The sequence below is a fragment of the Patagioenas fasciata genome, chromosome 11 (genome assembly GCF_037038585.1).
Source record: "Patagioenas fasciata isolate bPatFas1 chromosome 11, bPatFas1.hap1, whole genome shotgun sequence".
In the NCBI taxonomy this organism is placed as follows: domain Eukaryota; kingdom Metazoa; phylum Chordata; class Aves; order Columbiformes; family Columbidae; genus Patagioenas; species Patagioenas fasciata.
The window spans coordinates 24,623,850-24,642,320 of NC_092530.1; the positions used below are offsets into that span (position 1 = coordinate 24,623,850).

Consider the following 18,471-nt stretch of genomic DNA (forward strand, 5'->3'; position numbering starts at 1 on the left):
GACCATCTCAAAACAGTACTGCTGTGAGCTCTATATCGTGCCATCAAAACGTCAGCTTTTCCTGCATGTTCTTTCCTGAGGGCTTGTGCAGCAGAGATCTTTGACATGGAGCGTGAAGAACACGGCTTCATATGTGCCATATCTGCTGGTGCTACTTCTTATTTCAATGACTTACTCTTTCTAATTGGTCTTGCATGTTTACTTGACAACATCTCCTAAGAGAGTGAATTGACTGCTAAAGCTGAACTGTTCTCTTGTCATATGAGTGCAAGTGCAGGGGAAAGGGATGGGTAAATCTTTTTTCCGTATGGTGGGTACGGTCTGAAGTCAAACCCTTCCTTGACACCCTATAGTGAGCTCTAGGGAGTTCTTCTAAATCCTGATTTAGGACCTGACTTGTAAATACACAACACAAATGAAAGTGATATTTAACATACAGGCTACAGAGGCAAATTTTCAGTCCAAAATATTGAGATGATTATACAAAACCACTGTCCATAACAGCTTATATAAATCACATTCTTAACTCCTCTATAGACTATTTTTCCAGCTATAGACCTTGCTATCGTATTTTGTACCTTCATTATTGCAAGGCCAGACTCCTGCACTCTGCTTAGTATGATGTCAAAACTTAAATGAACCCATTAACAAAAGCTGGTGCAGAGCCTGACGTGATGCTTGTCAGCATATGTGTTGCTGGGTTGTTTGACTCCAACCACCCTAGTTTCCTGGTGGTTTGTAGGAATCAGGCTTTACGGTTTGGTGGGTTTTTTTGGTCAAGTAATCAAAGACCTCAAACCTACCTCAGGTCCTCAGTTTCATGGAGAAGGAGCCTTCATCCCTTCAGCAGCCATGTTCTGGGATGCTGCGTTACTTTTGCCTTGTGTTTGCAGCAGCCTGCCCAAAGAGACCCTGTGATCATGGAAAACCTGTCTTCCTGCATAGCACTTTTGGTGTAAGAAACACAGTGACAGAGGGAGCTGTTGCAAGGGAACATGGGCTGTCTTCAGGTTGTTCATGACCAAACAGCTCTGTTTGGGGGAAGAAGTCCCTAAGTGGGAGTCCACACTGAATCCCCTGGCTGATGTTGCATTTCCCATGGACTGGTGAGAACACATGGAACAGTTAATATTTAAACTGTTGACACAGTGCCCGATTTAGGCAGCTGCTTGAGCGTCACCCTCATTTGGAGAAGTGAATTGTCTGGGGGAAAGCTGCATGATCTAAACAGCAAGCACAAAATGTGTAGCCTCCCTCAAGCCACATATTTGTGTTGCAGCTGAGTCGGTTTGGCTCCTTCTACTCTCCAGGCACAGAGTAACAGGGTCTATTAGATGCGACTTCACAAGACAACTGGCTGGAAAATGTTTGTTGTTCTTTTCCTTTAAAACTCTGCATTTTTCTCAAAAACTGCTAAAAAAATGAAATCACGGTGATTCAAATGAAAAGCTTTTCATCTGCCTTGAAATAAAAACAACTTTATTTTGTTTAAGTTTTTTAGTATCCATTTTGCTCTCAGTATTTCTTTTTATAGATTTCCTTCCTTCTACCTCTGCCTGCCTGAAATTAGTCAATGTCAATTGTGTTATTACAGATCGAAACATAATTTATTCTTGGACACAAAATGCTCTGAAGACATGCCAACAAAAAATCAAACCTTTTTGACACTGAAGTTTACACATGAATTTAAGACATTAGTGCGAAATTTTCAAATCAACTCTTTAAAAAAAAAAATCTGTTTTTTTATCAAATTTAAGAAGCTATGTATTCACTTTAACGTATGATATTTGGCAGAGCAATGCACTAAACTCCGCCTTGTTCTATCTTCCAAACCTTTGCAGGTTGATCTGCAGTGGTATTTCCTGCAAATAGAGGGAGAATATTGATATTATTGCATTCTGTTATACAAACCAATCGTGAGGATTTCTTCTTTCCAACAGCAAGAGAATTTCCAGGATAAAACAATCTGAACATGTTCTTAATGTTTTTACAAACCTTGTGAATCACGTTGGATATTACTATTCTGCAATTTGAAGATGCAAGCCATTGAAAAGTCGAAGGAGCGTGGATGCTTTAATAATTTAAGGGCTTTTAAAAATGTGGAGCTTTATCATTATTTGAATATACAATATGTTTACTAGCACCATGAATGATAACAACATCCTTGCTGTTATTAACAAAAAAATCCTTTCAGTATCCCATTACAGAGGTGGGCAGGCATCGAATTTAAATGTTGCTGCAAACAATGTAGAACTACCCTATCTGGGCTTCCAGGGTGTTTGGGTATATACTGGTGCCACTTACTAAGGATATGGATTCATATAGAAAAATTGCTGAAATTCTAATCGAGACAAAAAATTCTTCATGAAGAGAGTTATCTTGGACAGTTGTGAACCCTGAAGGCTGCCTATGGATATGAAGCAATTATTAGCACCTTGTCTGAAACTACGACTAGAATAAATCCTTGAAGTTTTTTTCCCTGCTGCAGTATGAGATCTTGCCATGGAAACCCAGGGGACAATATATTAAATAGAAGAGAATAGCAAAGTCAAGTGAGATTAACAGGGCTAAAGTATCACTTTAAATTAAATGAGATGACAAGATAAGGAGTTTTTCCAGCAGCTAAACATAAACACAGTTATCTCTTTGATAAAATGAAGGCAGGAGGAAAAAGAGAATCACGGAAGTTCTCCAGAGTGGTAGGTTAGCAGGAACTGTAACTCATCATCACAGCTTGAAAAGATTTCTATTGTGCTGGTCTCCTCTGCTCTGTTCTCCCATAATTTAAGCATAAACATGGCAGACACTATCCACTTGCTATTTCTCCTTTAAAGCTACAAAATAATTGGCTTTTACTGTTTCTCTTGAAGGGTGGAAGGGGACAGACAAGCGAAGCCTCTTTAGCTTTCATCTATGATTCTGGTGAGGCTGAGACTCTCAAGAGTTTCGACATCAAAGACTGAGGACTGGATGTCTAGCTCACATTCTAGGTTTCAAAAAGCTTCAGCTTCAAGTAGATATGGGGTCAGTGGGAAGGAAGTCCAAGAAGAGAGGACAGCAATGCTCCAGGGCCTCCCCAACACTGTGGCTGTGCCAGGAAAGGGCAGCATCTCAGCTCAGCAGGGCTTCAGGGCTTTTAAAGACAAGAACTGTCCTAGCGACTGGTGAGGAGACCTAAAAGTTGAATTGTCATCTTTGAAGAAAGCAAGATAATAGTTTTATACAAACTTCAGTGAAAAAAATCCAGAGGCAAAAATGAAACCTTCCTCCCCATCACCTGCCAAACACCATACAGCTGGTTTGCTGAACTGGTGGTGGCTTTGGTCGGTGTTGGAAAGGGAAACAAGGACTGCATGTCACATGTTGAGCGCTGAATGCAGCTCCTAACACGATTGTTTTCCTGAGATCCCATTAGCAACAGATCCCAGCTGAGAAAAGGTACAGATACCTGAATGCCCCCTAAGAGCATATTAAGCAGTGTACATTTTTTATATTTTCCTGCCTGAGTGTGAGAGAGACAGCATCTCTCTGCTTCAGGGGTGCGAGCGTGGTCCTGCCTGTGGCAAGGAGACTTCCAGTATCCCACCAGTGCTTCTGCACTGCTCACTTTCCCTGTATTTTTAATCCTTAGGTGCATGCTTAAAGCATAAAGCCACAGATGAGTGGAGCAGACCAAGCTGTGAAGAATGCAGCCTGGATAGAGCATGGACACCCAGTGCGGCTGCAGTGAGGGACTTTGGGGTGGAAACATCGCTTTGCACCACAGGGATGTGTGGACATCAAAGCTAGGTCCCTCTTTTCACCTGTGATCACAGCTGACCGTGTGTCCCACCTCCCTAACAGTGTCCCCCTGTGTCACCACAGCCCCTTGCTGAGTGATGCTGACACACCACACCACCCTGGCTGCTCAACTCATTCGCCCACTCTGCAACAGCTGTGCGGACAGCCTGACTTGCACATCCGAAGTCATCTAGATGACCTCAAAAGGCCAAGGCTTTTAAATTTTTAAAAAGAAATTTGGGAGCTCAAGACTCAGCCTACTAAACGAAATACCTCAAGGCCTTACTCTAAGTACATCAGTCATTTCTGAAAATGGTCCCATTTAATCCACTTTTTGTTAGCATGGCAAAGTCTAGAAGTGCTTGAGTACTTTGTCTGTGGAAACAGGACTCAGGAACCTTTGAAAATGCCATCTCTGACCTTTTTTCTTCACGCTTAGAGTCACTCACCTTATGGTGGAAAAATAAGACCGGGGGTTTATTCTAATTTTTCCTTCTGCTTTAGGCAGCGTCATAGAGCTTGTGCATACCCCAGCTCTTTGTTCAACCCAACAGAACACCTGGACATGCAGAAAACTTTGTTTAAGTCTTAGCAAAGTCCTTTGGACACACATTTGAAATGGTATCACTGTAGTTATGGTTAAAGTTAAGGACAAATTTGAGTCCTCTGGATGGTAAGGTTGATTTGCTTTTCAGAAGTCAGTAATACAGATTTGGCCTAAAAATGGTGCCTTGAAAGTGGAAACATGTAAGAACATTCAAAGCAGCAGAGAAAGAGTTGACTGTTTCTCCTTCAAAGGCTGTATTTTATGTGTTACTTTTGTCCTGGGTAGGGAAAGAAAAGCAAACCCAAAAGCCCAAGAAAGATTCCTAACCAATTAATAATTAACAGCGTTCAAGTACATTTATGTCCACATACAGCATTTCTTAAAAAAAGAAATATTTTTTTGTGTTTTAACAGCTTTCTTCAAAAAAAAAAAAAAAAGAAGAAATGAATGTACACATTACATTATTTTGGCACTGGCATGGACCATTTTTAAAAACATTTGTTGTTAGTATTTATAACGGTTTGTACAAAATTGTAAACTATTTTTAAGTTTGTTTGTTTTTAACTTTTGTTCATCATCACCTTTCAAAAACTGTCACTGCGGGAACAAAAAATATCCCAAATGAAAAGCCCAAAATAAAATCAAACAACTCTCCTTGCCCCTTCCCACCTTCCCTCTGCCCCATCTCCCCAAAAGAAGATGAAGGAGACAGTTTTTGAAAGCAGCCAGCAGTAACTGGTGAGCACGGCCTCCCCGGAGCCTCCTCCAGCACCTCTGACACAGGACGGCTCTAAGAGCAGACAGTGCCACCACCAGTCGCACCTTCCCACCTCTAGAGTAGACAAAGATGGCTCTTTAGGTCATTTTATTTTATTTCTTTGTTGTTTTCCCCTTTTTTTTTTTTCTTCCCCTTTTTTTTTTTATTTTTTTACAAAAATTTCTACATCTAAATCACTTTGCTAGAAACATTATTTTTCTTTCCTTTTTTTTTTTTACATTAAAGCAGAATCTGCTTTTGTGAAAAAGACAAGGATCAAGGTCTTATTCCATGCAGAAAATGCAAATTAAAGATCATAAAAATGGTCGGTTTGTTCTGTTTTTTGTTTTTTTTTTTTTTCTTTTTTCTTTTTTTTCTTTTTTGTTACACTGTACAGGATGCAATGCAGCCACTCATAGTATGTTAAGATGGTTCACAGCAGTCCCTTTGATAATATACATTGACATTGATCTCCCTGTCCTGTCGTCACTGTTGTTCAGTTAGTCGTTTGTCTGAATTTCAGGCCACATAAGATGTCCCCAGTTAGAGAAGACGTTACAGCTTCTTCATCTTTGAGGGGAAGATGGATGAGGATGGGAGGATGATACGTTGGCGTAAATGGTCTAGATTTTCCTGGAAAGGATGTCCCGGCCTTAGAGGTCTAATCTTGTTTGTTTTCATCCCTCTTGGCATAGCATCCCTGTAGTGAGCGTATCATGAGAGAGCATTTGTCCTTCAGAAACCAGTTTCTCTTCTGAAAAGGGATGTGATTTCACACAAATACACAATATTATGACATGCCAGGCAATGGAAAGAGAAAATACTGCAGACAGGACAATGGTCCTTCCACCAGGGTCATGTGTACTTGCCAACAGATGGGGTGTTTCTGGGTAACTCTTGAGGCTTTCCTTTATTCTCAGGTTTTCCATTTTCTTCTAGCTATTAATCTTTCTAAATGTTAGAAACGCTTCTTTGTGACAACTGCAGAGCCTTTCTAGAATCTTCCCTTTTGGCCTGCAAAGCCCATTGGCCCAAACCTAATGAAGCTGTGGGATCCAGGCATGATTTTAAGCAGATGTGCAGGTGTCGGATCTGCTTCTGACTTGAGCAAGGGATTGGGCTTTACTGGACTGGGGCACTGCGTAGGTTTAATCTCAGCATGTGTCTCTGCTTTGCCCATCACTTTCTTGCTTCAGTACAACTGAAATGGGAGACGGGAAGTTTTGGGGCAACCTCACCTCCCTTGTTAACTTCTTCCTTCATCATCACCTAGCCTTAACAGGGGCTGAAACATGGGGATTTCTGCCCAGTCACTGCCTAGGGGAAGATTCTGGGACATGTGTCCCTTCTCTCTACCTCCAAATTCATGGGGCATGAGGCTGGTGAGATGTAAGACCAGCCTGGAAGCTGCTCTAGCAAAAGATACATTCCTGTTCAAAATACCCCTGATGGGTCCCCAGATGTCCCTGAGACAGGTAGCACAACAGTCCCCAGGACTTCAGATCCTGTGGGTCACTGTCTCTGAAGAAGCAAGGTTAAGCATCTCCAGCTGTGCCAGCGCCAGCTCTCTCATGAGTTGCGCCTCCTCTTTGGCTTTGCACCTGACGTGTCACGATATCGCACAACAGCCACTGTTGCAGTGAGGAGTTACCTTCGCGTCTCCTGCACTCACCACTGAAACCATCTGGTCTCATTGGGAATGGCCATCGCCTCAGCAAGGCTTCGTGCTGCAACGGCACAGGCTCCATGGCCCTGGGCACAAACAGAGGATGGTGATGAGAAAGAAGAGACCAACCAAACGCACCATTCCCTACAGGTAAAAGCAAAGAGGACCTGCTCAAGCATAGAGTAGGGCCAAGCGAGTCTGTCCCAGTGTAGGGCAGGGCATCTGTCAGCAAAGAGGCAATGCTGGTTCCTTTCTCTGCAGAGAAGAGTTGAGATCACCCACAGAGAGAAATGCCTCTCCTAACCTGAGAAAGGGTGTTCCTGATGCTGAAAAACAGGCCGTTGCCCCTTGTTTGAGTCCCCAAGAGGCAATGGCATCACAACAAAGGCAGTCATGTTTTCCTTCCTTCCTGGTCCCCAAGCCCTCCTCACTGGGCTCAGCAGTACCAGGACTATCTCTGCAAAACTGGGCAGCATGAGCAACATGACAGCATACCCAGAGAAGCACGTTGCGGTCAAAGACACGGGAAAGGGGTGGGAAAGTCAAGGAAAAGATCTTTAACCTTCCTTGCCTAGACACTGCCCACTGGGTGTCCAACTAGGTCCCCAAATAAGACCTGGACCCAGCATGGAACTGAGTATGGCAATTAACCCTGGAGCTGCTCATGTCATGCAGCTGGCATAGGACTGAGAGCTAGGAGGCATTAACCTTTACAGAAGGCAAATCAATACCGATCTACTGTTTAAAACACATACTGGAAGAGAAATTATCACCCTCTTCAAAAAAATAGTGTTACTCACCACTGTGTTATCTCATTCTTTCTGGGAGAAAAGTCTGCCAGCACAAATGCCAAGCTCAACCTATGCAAATTATAAAATGTTCATCCCTGTATCATAAAAGGGTCTACCAGCTCTCATCTCCCCACTTTATCACACACATACTCAATACCGCTCTGCAAGAGCTTTCTGCCTGTGGCACTGGCAAGTTCTGGCTATCTTGGATGGGAATAGGCAGCCCCCAGTATGGAGCTGAGAGCAGGACGTTTGGGATGGTTTGTGTCCATTGTCTCTAGTGGGAGGATGATGACAGCTTAAGCTCCTTGTAACAAGGGATCACATTTTGTTCCAGGGTTTTCTAGTCTAGAGCACAATGGGTTGCAGGAGCTCATGCCCACACAACTCCTTGTTTTGTCTCTGCAAAACACCTGTCCTTGCTTATCCACCCGTCCTTCTTGGCATACACATCAGCAGAAATGGCTGAGTCAGGGCTGTGTGGCTGCACCATACTGATGTGCTCTAGCTGGAGTAGCAGATGCAGTGAAGTCTCACTGCTGAAGGATGGCCTTTCCTAAGAGGATTGAGACTTCCCTCTGGTTTGTCTTCACAGAACTTTTTTTTTGTTGTGTTTAGTTTTGTTACTGTTTTTTTTCTATAGCCTCACTGCAGTAACACAAACAATACAAGATTCATTGGCCCAGCTGTAGAAAGAAGCCACACTTCTGCCCCACGGAGGCAAGACTGCTCTCTGCTTTTCCAAAGCACTAAATGTAAGACAGACAAGCAATTTCTCATACTGCTTTTTGTCCTTAACACTCTTCCCAGGCCAGATAAAGATAGATCGTAACACAGAGGGTTACTCATATGGCTCAGACCCACTATTATCATCATCCTTGATATTCCACATCACTCATTTCTGCTAAGTGGAAGCTGCATGGAAACCAGGTGTCCCTCAGTTCAAATTCAATCAGTGACCTACACTTGAGCCCACTCATTTGTACTTCCGACCTTCTGTACTTCTGCTAAAGAATGTGCCTCTGAAGGGCCAATGGCCACTTAAACAGATAAATAAGCCTAACACAAGGTCCCGGCTTTGTACTGTCTTCCAAACCCATCCTTCACAAAGGAACCCGGAACCCACGACAAGATTCTATTGAATTGCAAAGGGTCTTAATATATTTTTTTGTCACATAGAGGGCTTCTTGGTACCTCTTCTAAGCAGCTGATCATTTCCTAACACTTGTCACCCTAGACTAAGTCACAAGGTGGAAAGCAGCAACAGCAACAAAATCTTCTAAAATAAAATTCAGGCTCGTACTGCCTTTACTCCATCTGCATTACGTCATCATACAAGTGATAGCTGATTTTATTATCATCTCCTTCACTACGTTCCAAGGGAGAGTAAGGCATAGTGCAGGGTGGCTCTCCAGGAAGAGACCATGTGCCCAAGAGATTAGAGTCTAATACACAGACTTCTCCCACTGGCCCTAGGAATGGTGGAATCAAACACTGTAAAATTACTTACACACCATCGTTTCCACCTCTACTGCCCACCTCTTCTTTACTGTGCTTGGAGGTGGATCAGGGAGCCAGCCCTAAGGTCACCATCCCAGCAGCCCGTGCCTCCATGCAGGTGCAGATTTGCCCTTCAACCCCTGTGGGAAAAGTCTGGGGAAATGTGTTATAGTATCAGCCTGGAGGACAGTGTTTCTTTATTACACTTGTCACCTTTCAGCTGTTCTTTACTTCTGAATGTACAGAACCGTTTTTATTTGGTTTACATCAAGACATTTGTAATCAAACATTTAAAAAAATATAAACAAAAAACCAAACCAACCAACCAAACAAAAAACCCCACCAAATGAAAAATAAAACCCAAGCCTCAAGACTATATACATCTTCTCCCCAGTCTCTGCTCCCCTCCCTCCTTTATATCTTCCCTCCCTTCCCAGCACCTGCATTAGGTCCTGCTTCCAGAACATAGGTTTCGCTTCTCTCACCCAACCTATCCCCCCAAGCCAATTTCCATGTCTACTGTAAAGACATCCCACCCTGCTTGGTAAGTCCAGCCTCGCCTCCAAGAAAGCATTAGATAATCTACGTGACATTCCTTCCCGGTTAGCGCTGATCTCTGACACCAGGGTAGAGCTCAGCCACTGCCTCAGCTTGGCGCAGCGGTCGCTCTGCCACACATCCCAGCCCAGCTCCTGCAACATTGTCCAGATGCAAATAGTTGTCCCTGCCTAAAGGGACTGAGCTCGTACTGATGGCGGTGTACCAACAGTCTCCCTCTATTTTCCCTGTTCTCGACCTCACCACCTCCCAGAGACCACGGTCTCTGCCCACTGGGGACTGCTGCCACAGCTGGGTTTCCTTGAGCGCTGCCTGCAGCTGCACCCAGCCTGACTCAGTGGAGGTCCCTGGTTTTCAGTGCTCCAGTTCCTTCAAAGCTATTGTATTGCACATATATTTTCACTACCTCGCTCCTATTTGCTCTGCTTCCAAAGTTACAGCTCTCTCCTACCAACAACATCTTCCTCATACCATCCTCTCCATCAGGATTTTGGTAACCACCTTCCCTAAAACCACTGTCCTTTGGTCTGTAGCTCCAGAGGTTTCTCATCTGCCTGGTAACAGCTCAGAGATTTAAAACCCCTTTCTCCTCCTGCCCAGAAAAGAACAAAGCCAATTCCCTCCCCCACCCTTTATCTCCTCCTGCCAGAGCCCCTGGAGCAGATCTGGTCAAACAGACTGGCCGGATCAGTTCCCCACATGGCTGTTTCTGGGAAGGGGATGTGCTGTCCATTGGACAGTGGAAATGCCAAGCTTTGGCAGGTTCCCTACTTATTTGCAAGACATAAGCTGCTGGCGTGGTGTCGGATGTGCATGCAAGAAAGCTGGATGTCAGTTAAGACCTACAGTCCTGTTTGTTTCATGCACTGTGAACTTATCCTATATACACTACGAGCTGGTTTATGCTTGAAGACATGAATATAAAGGTATACATTTTCCTTTTACCTTAGTAGCCAAAGCTTTATTTTCACCCATGGAATAGCAGGGGTTTGCTACCAGGGCTCTTATTTTCCTCTTTTGCTCTTTCTCTCATTCTCTTTTCAGTTCTTAATACTCAAGGCAAAGGGGCGATAAGAGGGGAACAGGTAGGATTACAGTCCCAAGGTCCTAGTTCCTAAAGGTCCCTGAGTGACAGCACTATACAGCATCAGAAAATGAAGCGATAGAGTTGTGTTGGCCATGTATATCCTGAGAGAAATTTCATTCCTATTTCTCCTCTTCCTTCTCCTCCTCCACATGCTTGCCTTAGGCTGTTATGCATGGGAAAGGTGCAAAACATTCTCCCCCAGCCCAGCTCCCTCAGGCAGCCTGGAGCATCCTTCATGCTCCTATTACAATCTCTGCTAAAAAACCATAACCCAGCAAGCAGCAATCCTGCCCTAAGCTGCAAATAAACCAAGCCCCGATCAGAATTGCCTCCTTTACCACTGCAGCAGAAGTCAGAAGCAGCTTGGCTTTGGAACAGCACTCATATTCATTCCTCCCCCTGTCCCCACTGCTCTCCCTTCACAAAGAAAAGGCAGACAGCAGCGAGCACACGAGCTGCAGCATGGAAATCCCCTTGACTTTTCAATAATACGAGATTTGAACTCACTGCATGAGATGTTCCTGCTTTTCCTTTCCTCATACTTGTGATGGCTTAAAACCTCTGATCCTTGAGTATGATTAAAATACCTATTTTTCTCCACTATCTTCTTTCTGGATCACTGGACCTCAAAACAAGACATGGGTTTGTTGCCTTTCTTAGGGGTGGACACAGACAGCTATGGAGGAGCAAAATGGAGGTGCCACCTCAGTTCTGGAGGAGGGCATTTCTAAAGGCCTTCGGTGTTCTTCTCTCACCCCTGTACAAGAACACATTTTTTATTACCCATCTGACTTACAGGACACTCAGTTGTTCTCCAGCTTTCTGCCCCATCACCAGAAATTATAAGGCAGTTCCTGAACTGTGAAAAGTCCTGACCGCACACTCTTTGGCAAAGATTATTGTGTAGGACCAAATAGTCCAGATGTCTGGATATACTAAAACTGACTCTATGAAGTAAAACTGACTTGGTAATACCAGGTCAGAAACATTCGAAGAGAGAAACTAGGATGACTTCTGATAAGAAAGAGAACCCAGCCAACAGAGAACCAAGGCAATAGCAAAGGAGCCTGGCTGGCAGTCCCAGCAGGTGAAGAAATCAGATGAGCAGTGCTTTTTCCCTGGAAAGCTTTTGGATTGTCACTGTGAAATTCCTGGCTCAATCTCTGATTGAAGCCACAAATATTAAACAACATTGAACAGAGCCCCCCTGTGCCTGATCTCCAGCTGCTGGGGGCCCTGGGCTGTACTTGCAGAGTGCTGGATGGGGTCAGCAGGACCCACCCCATGTGGGGCTCAGCACGCAAGCAGCGAAGAGCACAAATGGGTTTTGCATCCTCTGTGCTGCTGATCCTGCTGGTCTTTGGGACCAGCCGAGAGAGCTTTCAGGTGCCTAGCTCCTATCACACATTTGTCAGGCTTCTACTATAACTATCAAATTACTGGAGCTCCTGAGTCATCTCCCTCAGCTTCATAATTTCTTACCACATGGCCATTTGTTCTCCTTCCACTCTTGCTAGGCTTCTTACAACTGCCTCTTTTTTTTTTTTCCCCTTCTATCATTCTGACCACCCTTTACATTGCAATTATATATATAAAGGGTAAGTGCGTAGATATTTTATTTAATCATCAATCAGCTGGTTAGACTCCCCTTAAAAATTCAACCTGCTGATAGGCAATCTCCATCTGGGAACTGCAGTCATCTGACATGCATATATCCACCTACATTATACTGCTGATGTCATAAAATGCAACTTTATGACTTCCATTAAAACATTTAAAAGCCATTTGCAAATCGAATCCCACTAGAAAGCGTAACTTTCTCAACTGGTAAAGCTTTAACTTCCTGCATATTGGGCAGATAAAACTACCCGATCCAGCCCTAGCCCCATCATCCAGCTCCATTCACTCTTCAGACTCTAATTCCTATACAGACCGATCTAGACCATGAACTGCAATGATATTGGGGAAAGAATCATTTTCAACAGCATTGCTTTAAATGGGGAAACAAGCAAGAGATTGTTCTGCAGGGCAGCTGGGAATTTAAGTCTGATTTAACAATTGTGCAAAAACCTTGGTGAGTCCAGGGAGGTCTGGACTGAATGCACAAGCGTGATCATGAGAGCAGGAGACAGAGATTGGGGGTGAATGACAAAGATGGATGCTCTACTTTAATGTTTAGGATTCTGTTAGTGGAAAATGCATAAGACACAGTACTGATATAAAAAAAAACAATACTTGTTACTCTGATGAGTCCTGATCCTGCTTCATCCAAGTCAAGACAAAACTTTTCATGACTTATATGTTACTAGGTCAGACCTAGAGGGATTCACATTTTCATAGCACTGTACGGACATAAATTAATGAATGAAAAGGTGTGCGTTAGATGCATCTGTCATCTGAAAAACAGAAGTTTCCCTGGTCTCAGAGGATCACTGTGCTCTCCCAAGCAGTGGGAATCAAGGGAAAAGGAAGAGAATGCTAGCAGGAAAATAAAGGGATGGCTGGATTCAAGGCAGTGTGTGTGTGTGTGTGTAGCATGTAAAAACCTCCATCAGGTAAGAACAAGGTTCTCATCATTAACTCCAGAAATGGCACAACGTCCCTAGGGTTAAAGATTTGCACTTGTGAATTTATTATTTTCATGGCTTTTATTAATATTATAAGGGAGATTATCAATCATTAGTGATTGCCAAAGTGGCCAACAATTCAATGATTTTCCTGAAAGTCACTGGCTCCTTTAGAAAAAGTTGACCTTGCTGTCCCAGGCCAAGTTAACCTTCTGTACCTTTGTAACGAGTGCCTGTGAATGGAAGCTGCTATAGATTTGGGGGCTTCCACAAGCACTGAGAAGCTCAGCATTTTCATTGCAACCTTCACCCTGCCCAGTCTTTGAAGACCATCATCTTCCAGAGGGATGATGCTCCATGGAACTCCCCTGCATCCTTAGCTGCATTTTCTGCAAGAAGGGACACAGGGTGCTCTTGTCTACACTCCGCATTTATTAACAGATATAAAGCAAGGCCTGATAGAAGCAGTACAGATCAGAGGCTACCAGCCCACCATTTGCTTCTGAACTTCTTAGGAAGGCGGATAGTTAATAGCTCTGGATTTTTTCGTCCTGAAGCACAAAGTTAAATGACATCCCCCCTTTCCCTCACCTTGTCGTAGGCTATGGTCACTTAGTGGGCTAGAGTGCAGTGTCCCCTGTCTGGCACAAGGAACAGGTAGAGAGAGGGAAGAGTTTTCAGAGTCCTGCATTGCTTGTCTCCCCAAATTCAGTAAGAAAGATGCAGGGTGGGAATGATTAGGAAAAACCCCTCCTTTCAGGACTGAATCAGTTTAGTCTATTTAGAGATCAGATGCCAGCAGTGAACAGCCGCACTGTCCCATTGTTGATCCCCAAAACCCCCTCCTTCCTCAGTAAGTATTATAGTTGCATGATCTACCTCCCCAGCTCTGTCTCTAATGCAAGCTGGGACTCCAACCTCCAACCTCACAAAGTTCCAATGAGCAAACAAAACCCCGCTATTCCCCCCAAAACACTGCCGGTTCAATGTCATCTGTGTTCTCTTTCTACAAAAGACATTACAAAACCCCCCTCCCCAGCTCCCCTCCCCAGAAAACATGCTTGCGCACACACATCCGTATATGTGCACACACATTCATACACACATTCACACAGGAAAAACAGCTTGCAAACTCCTGAAGGTGGAAAAAGGCAACTTGCAAATGTGCCTTTGTTTTTTTTTTATAAGCTCCCTCCTCCCACCCTCCCATAACCCCACGTTGTCCCTTCCCTCCCAAATAATTACCTTGTCCTCCCCCCACCCCACTCTTCCAAAATAAATATTCTTTTTATTTGTTGGTTTAAAAGATTCTTTTAGGCTTGTAAGCAAGAGAGAAGGAGAGAAAAAAAGAAAAGAGAAATCTCATAGCAAGAGAATGAACCCCCACCATTTCATGAATCCATGAAAGAATAACCATGAAGGGGTTAAGAGCGGTGACAGAAGAAATTTAAAAAATATAATACTGAGAAGAGAAAGATGAAATTCAGTGGTGAAATGGAAGTGACGATAGTGCATTAGTGAGCACAGCCAAAGATAACCTACCAGCATCACCAGTTTTTGACTCAATTTCTTCAAGTCTCCCTCCCTCACCTCTTTTGAAACATTTTTTTGTGATTTTTTTCTTTTCTGTATTTTTTTCTTTCTTTTTTTTTTTGGTGATTTTTTTTAAAGAATGGTTTAAGTCCTTCAACAGGAAATCAAAATCAAGACAAACACATCCCTCCCTGAAACCAAACCCCTCCCTTATGCCCTTCTCTCCCTTACCCTCCCCCCCCACACTCCGTGGTTCTACATGTGCTGAAAAGAGAAGAGTAAGCTTAGAATAACCTAATGAATCAAAGGAATAAACGATAATGATAGTAAAGAGTAAAACCCAAACCCAAAAGACCACAACACTCCTGTGTTGTCATTGTCTGAGTGTCTGTCCCTATCTCTCGCGGAGGCTGCAGGCATCAATTTACATAGTACAACCAGTAAACAAGGTTGAAGAATCCAAAGGTGATGGGAAAAATGATTCGTGACCACTTGTCAATGGTGCTGACGTCTGTCAGGTCTGGGATTTTGAGCTTCAGCTTAGACGATCGCCGGCGGAGACGGCAATTGGCACGGTTGCGGGCTGCGGCATGGTGGGTCAGCGGGACATGGCGGTCCAGGGTTGGGTGGTGACCAAATCCATCCCGAGAGGCCAGCTGCTTGCGGAACTGGATTCCTGAGCCTTCAAAGGACATGACAGAGTTTCGAGAGTCGCCAACACTGCTCATCATGTCCGTGGCCAGCAGCTCATTGTTCATCTCCAGAGTGCTGAGGAGGATGTTACCATAAGGATCAACCTGGAACAGGGAAGACAGAGAGAAAGGTAGCAGTGATGACCTGTGCACGACAGACTCAGGGCCACGCTATCACGAATGATTTTGAACAGTTTTCTGTGTAACAGTACCACTGGATGGGTCATTTGTGAGTTCTGAACCTGGACTTCTCCATTTGAAAATGTTGTTCGCCGATGCTGGAGTTGAAGGACCAGCCACATGTGCTTGCAGCAAATTTTTGAGAGGGCTAGCATGATTCTGCCAACACATTAGGACCAAAAGGCACAGTGGTACTTTTGGGTACACCTGCCCCATGCAAGAGGATGGTCCTGATGAGACTGGCTTGAGGATGATGACAAAATGATCAAGGAGAAAAAATTCCCAGTAATCACCAGACAGAGAAACTGGAGTTCATCTCTCATGATGAGGAGAAAGTCTGCTCCACAGCTCACCCAGGACTGAATGAACAGTGGAGCATCTGAATTCTCCTGCCACAATGAAAGAAGGAGACAAACCTGCTCTCTCACCCTCTTCTCCTCGTAACGGTGGCGCTCGTTGTTGGCCTTGCTGATGCGTTCACTCTGTTTCTTCTGCTGCCGGGGACCTCGGCCGAAGAATATGTAGTTGACAAAAGCATACTCCAGGAGTGCCAGGAACACGAAGACAAAGCAGCCCATGAGATAAACATCAATAGCCTTGACGTAAGGGATCTTAGGGAGAGTCTCCCGCAGATGGGTGTTGATAGTAGTCATTGTAAGCACCGTGGTGACCCCTGTAAGGAGAGGGTAGGTGCTCTATTACTCAGGTGAGATGGTTTCCTGAAACGCCACTCTCAGCTTCCCCATACCTCCTCCCAGATGGACAACTCAAGAGGGATGGAAACAGTGGAACTGGGAAAGAAATTTTCATTATTCGAAGGCCAGCTGCACTGTACAAATCGCTGCAGAAAATAAACCAGCTGCCAACAGTGGGAGAAAATGTTAAAGTTAAGTATCATCAAGATGATGGAGATCAACATCCTCTGGACCTCGGTTCTTTATGTCCTCCTGATCCTCTTTCCCTCAGTGTGGTAGGACACATTCAGTTTTGCTCTCAGTCTCCCAAACTCTTCTCCTCCCTTTTTCCCACTTCATGAACTCGTAAGGCTTCCCTGGACACTACTGAATGCCTCAGTATCCTTGATGTGAATTTACAATCTGCTGTCTTTCCAATGCCATGAATAGGAAAAAGAGTGAAGAGATTCCCTCTTTATGGCAATCTTTTTTTGCCTGCCTCATAGGCTTCTATCTACATTCTTGACCCCATCAATTCCCACCTTCCTTTTGCCAGCTTTACTACACTCGCTACTTCATCTGTACACACTTCTCCCATGGTTCTCATGCTCTCCTTTTTAGACCTATTTGTATTTCCTGCATCTTAGATGAACATTTCTTGTTCTCATTGAACACTTTTTTCCCCATCTACTCAGTCTCCAAAGCCTGATGCACCATGATTACTCTCACAGCTTCAGTCCTCTTCTTTGGTTTCTTATCATCCTCTTCCCTTCTCTGGACTGTCAGAGTGGTCTCAGATCTGTCTGACAGTCTTCCACCACCTTCAAAAAGATGGCAATGAGCCTTCATGCTTCTTTTTTTGGGGGCAGTAACTTTTTCCCTTCAACCTAGTCTTCTTTTCCCACTTCTCTAGCCCAGTTGTGATGCTCTTCTTACTACCTTGCTGATCTCCTTTTCTTCTTGCTTCCCTGCTCCTTACCTCCCTGTTGGAAGCTTAGTCTCCATCACCTTAATTTGGTCTTCTGGTTTACCTCTGGGTAAAAAAGAATGAAATTGCTCTTCTGTGTTACCTCTACAGTGATGGCTCTCAAACCTCTCTGTGCATCCTGGACCTCTGCTTGTCCTCTTTCCCCTTCACCCTCATTGTGTCTTTAGTGTCATTCCTGATAAAAGATTTAAAGAACTAATAGTCTTCAATTCACAGAACAGTAAACAGAAGGGAGATATATTTATATACATACAATATATTATATTGTCTGTATTTAGACAGTAGTCTAAATATCCAGAAATCTAGGGCAAAGGAAGGGGGAATAGAATGTTCTCCACATCTCCATTAAGAACTGGACAAATTACAATGGAGACTTAGGACAGAAGCAAAGAAGAGCTTTTTGACTACACAGGCAGGTAAATCTGGAGATAAAGTGCCAAGAGGAGGCTGTGGAGTCTCCTTTGGAGCTTTTTAAGGACAAGTTAGACAGAGAACTGTCAGGAATAGTTTAAGGAGAGCTGTTCCAGTTCTGATCTACAATGTTTTTGTTCTGTCTTCTCCTTTGAATCCAGATGTCAGCAGAATTTCAGCAGCTGTGCATCTCATGTCCACCCTTCTGCTTGTACTTTTTCTGTGCCAGCAATGTCTGCCATGGTCTCTTTTTCTTCTCTCACTCTTTGTGCTCTTGTCAATGCAACTTACCTTTTAAATTTACTATGTCCTTCTCATTCCCTCCCTGTCTCCCTGCTCCAGTGTCTCCAAGTAAGCACAGCCAAATCATCCATTTTATATCTTTGTACACACCATCCCTTCTCTGAGTCTTCTCAAATTCTGTCTTCTCCTAGAGCTAATGTAAGGCTTCAGCTTTTCCTGTAAGACCCAGCCTCTACCTGTGCTCCATTGCCTCTCTGAGCCTTTTTCCACTCACAGATTAAATCCTTCAGCCTCCTTGGCTCTCTTATTTCCTCTGAACTTCCTATCCTGTCACACAGCCCCATTCTCATATGTCAGCCATCCCCCCTTTCTCCTGCTGCTTCTTCAAAATCCTCATCTGCAATCCACCCCCACTTCCCTTCTGTTGCTTAGAAGACCTCATTTTCTTTCCTCTTAAAAGGAAAACATTCCTATTTAAGGAAGTGTGTGCTTAAGAT

General features: G+C 43.9%; 1 protein-coding gene across 4 annotated transcripts in view; it reads right to left on the reverse strand.

Annotated features, from left to right (window-relative positions):
• Positions 1-4,557: 4,557 nt before the first annotated feature.
• LOC136106219 (gamma-aminobutyric acid receptor subunit beta-4) overlaps positions 4,558-18,471 on the reverse strand; it is an 83,253-nt gene continuing 69,339 nt past the window's right edge. For 3 of the 4 annotated variants that reach the window (XM_071813586.1, XM_065846438.2, XM_071813587.1), the window contains 2 exons: positions 16,075-16,331; positions 4,558-15,583 (listed from right to left, as the gene is read on the reverse strand). In XM_071813586.1, coding sequence (XP_071669687.1) covers positions 15,206-15,583; positions 16,075-16,331 — 635 coding nt within the window. In that variant the 3' untranslated portion in view covers positions 4,558-15,205. The remainder of the gene's footprint in view (positions 15,584-16,074; positions 16,332-18,471) is intronic. The other variant, XM_065846439.2, reaches the window with a different exon arrangement.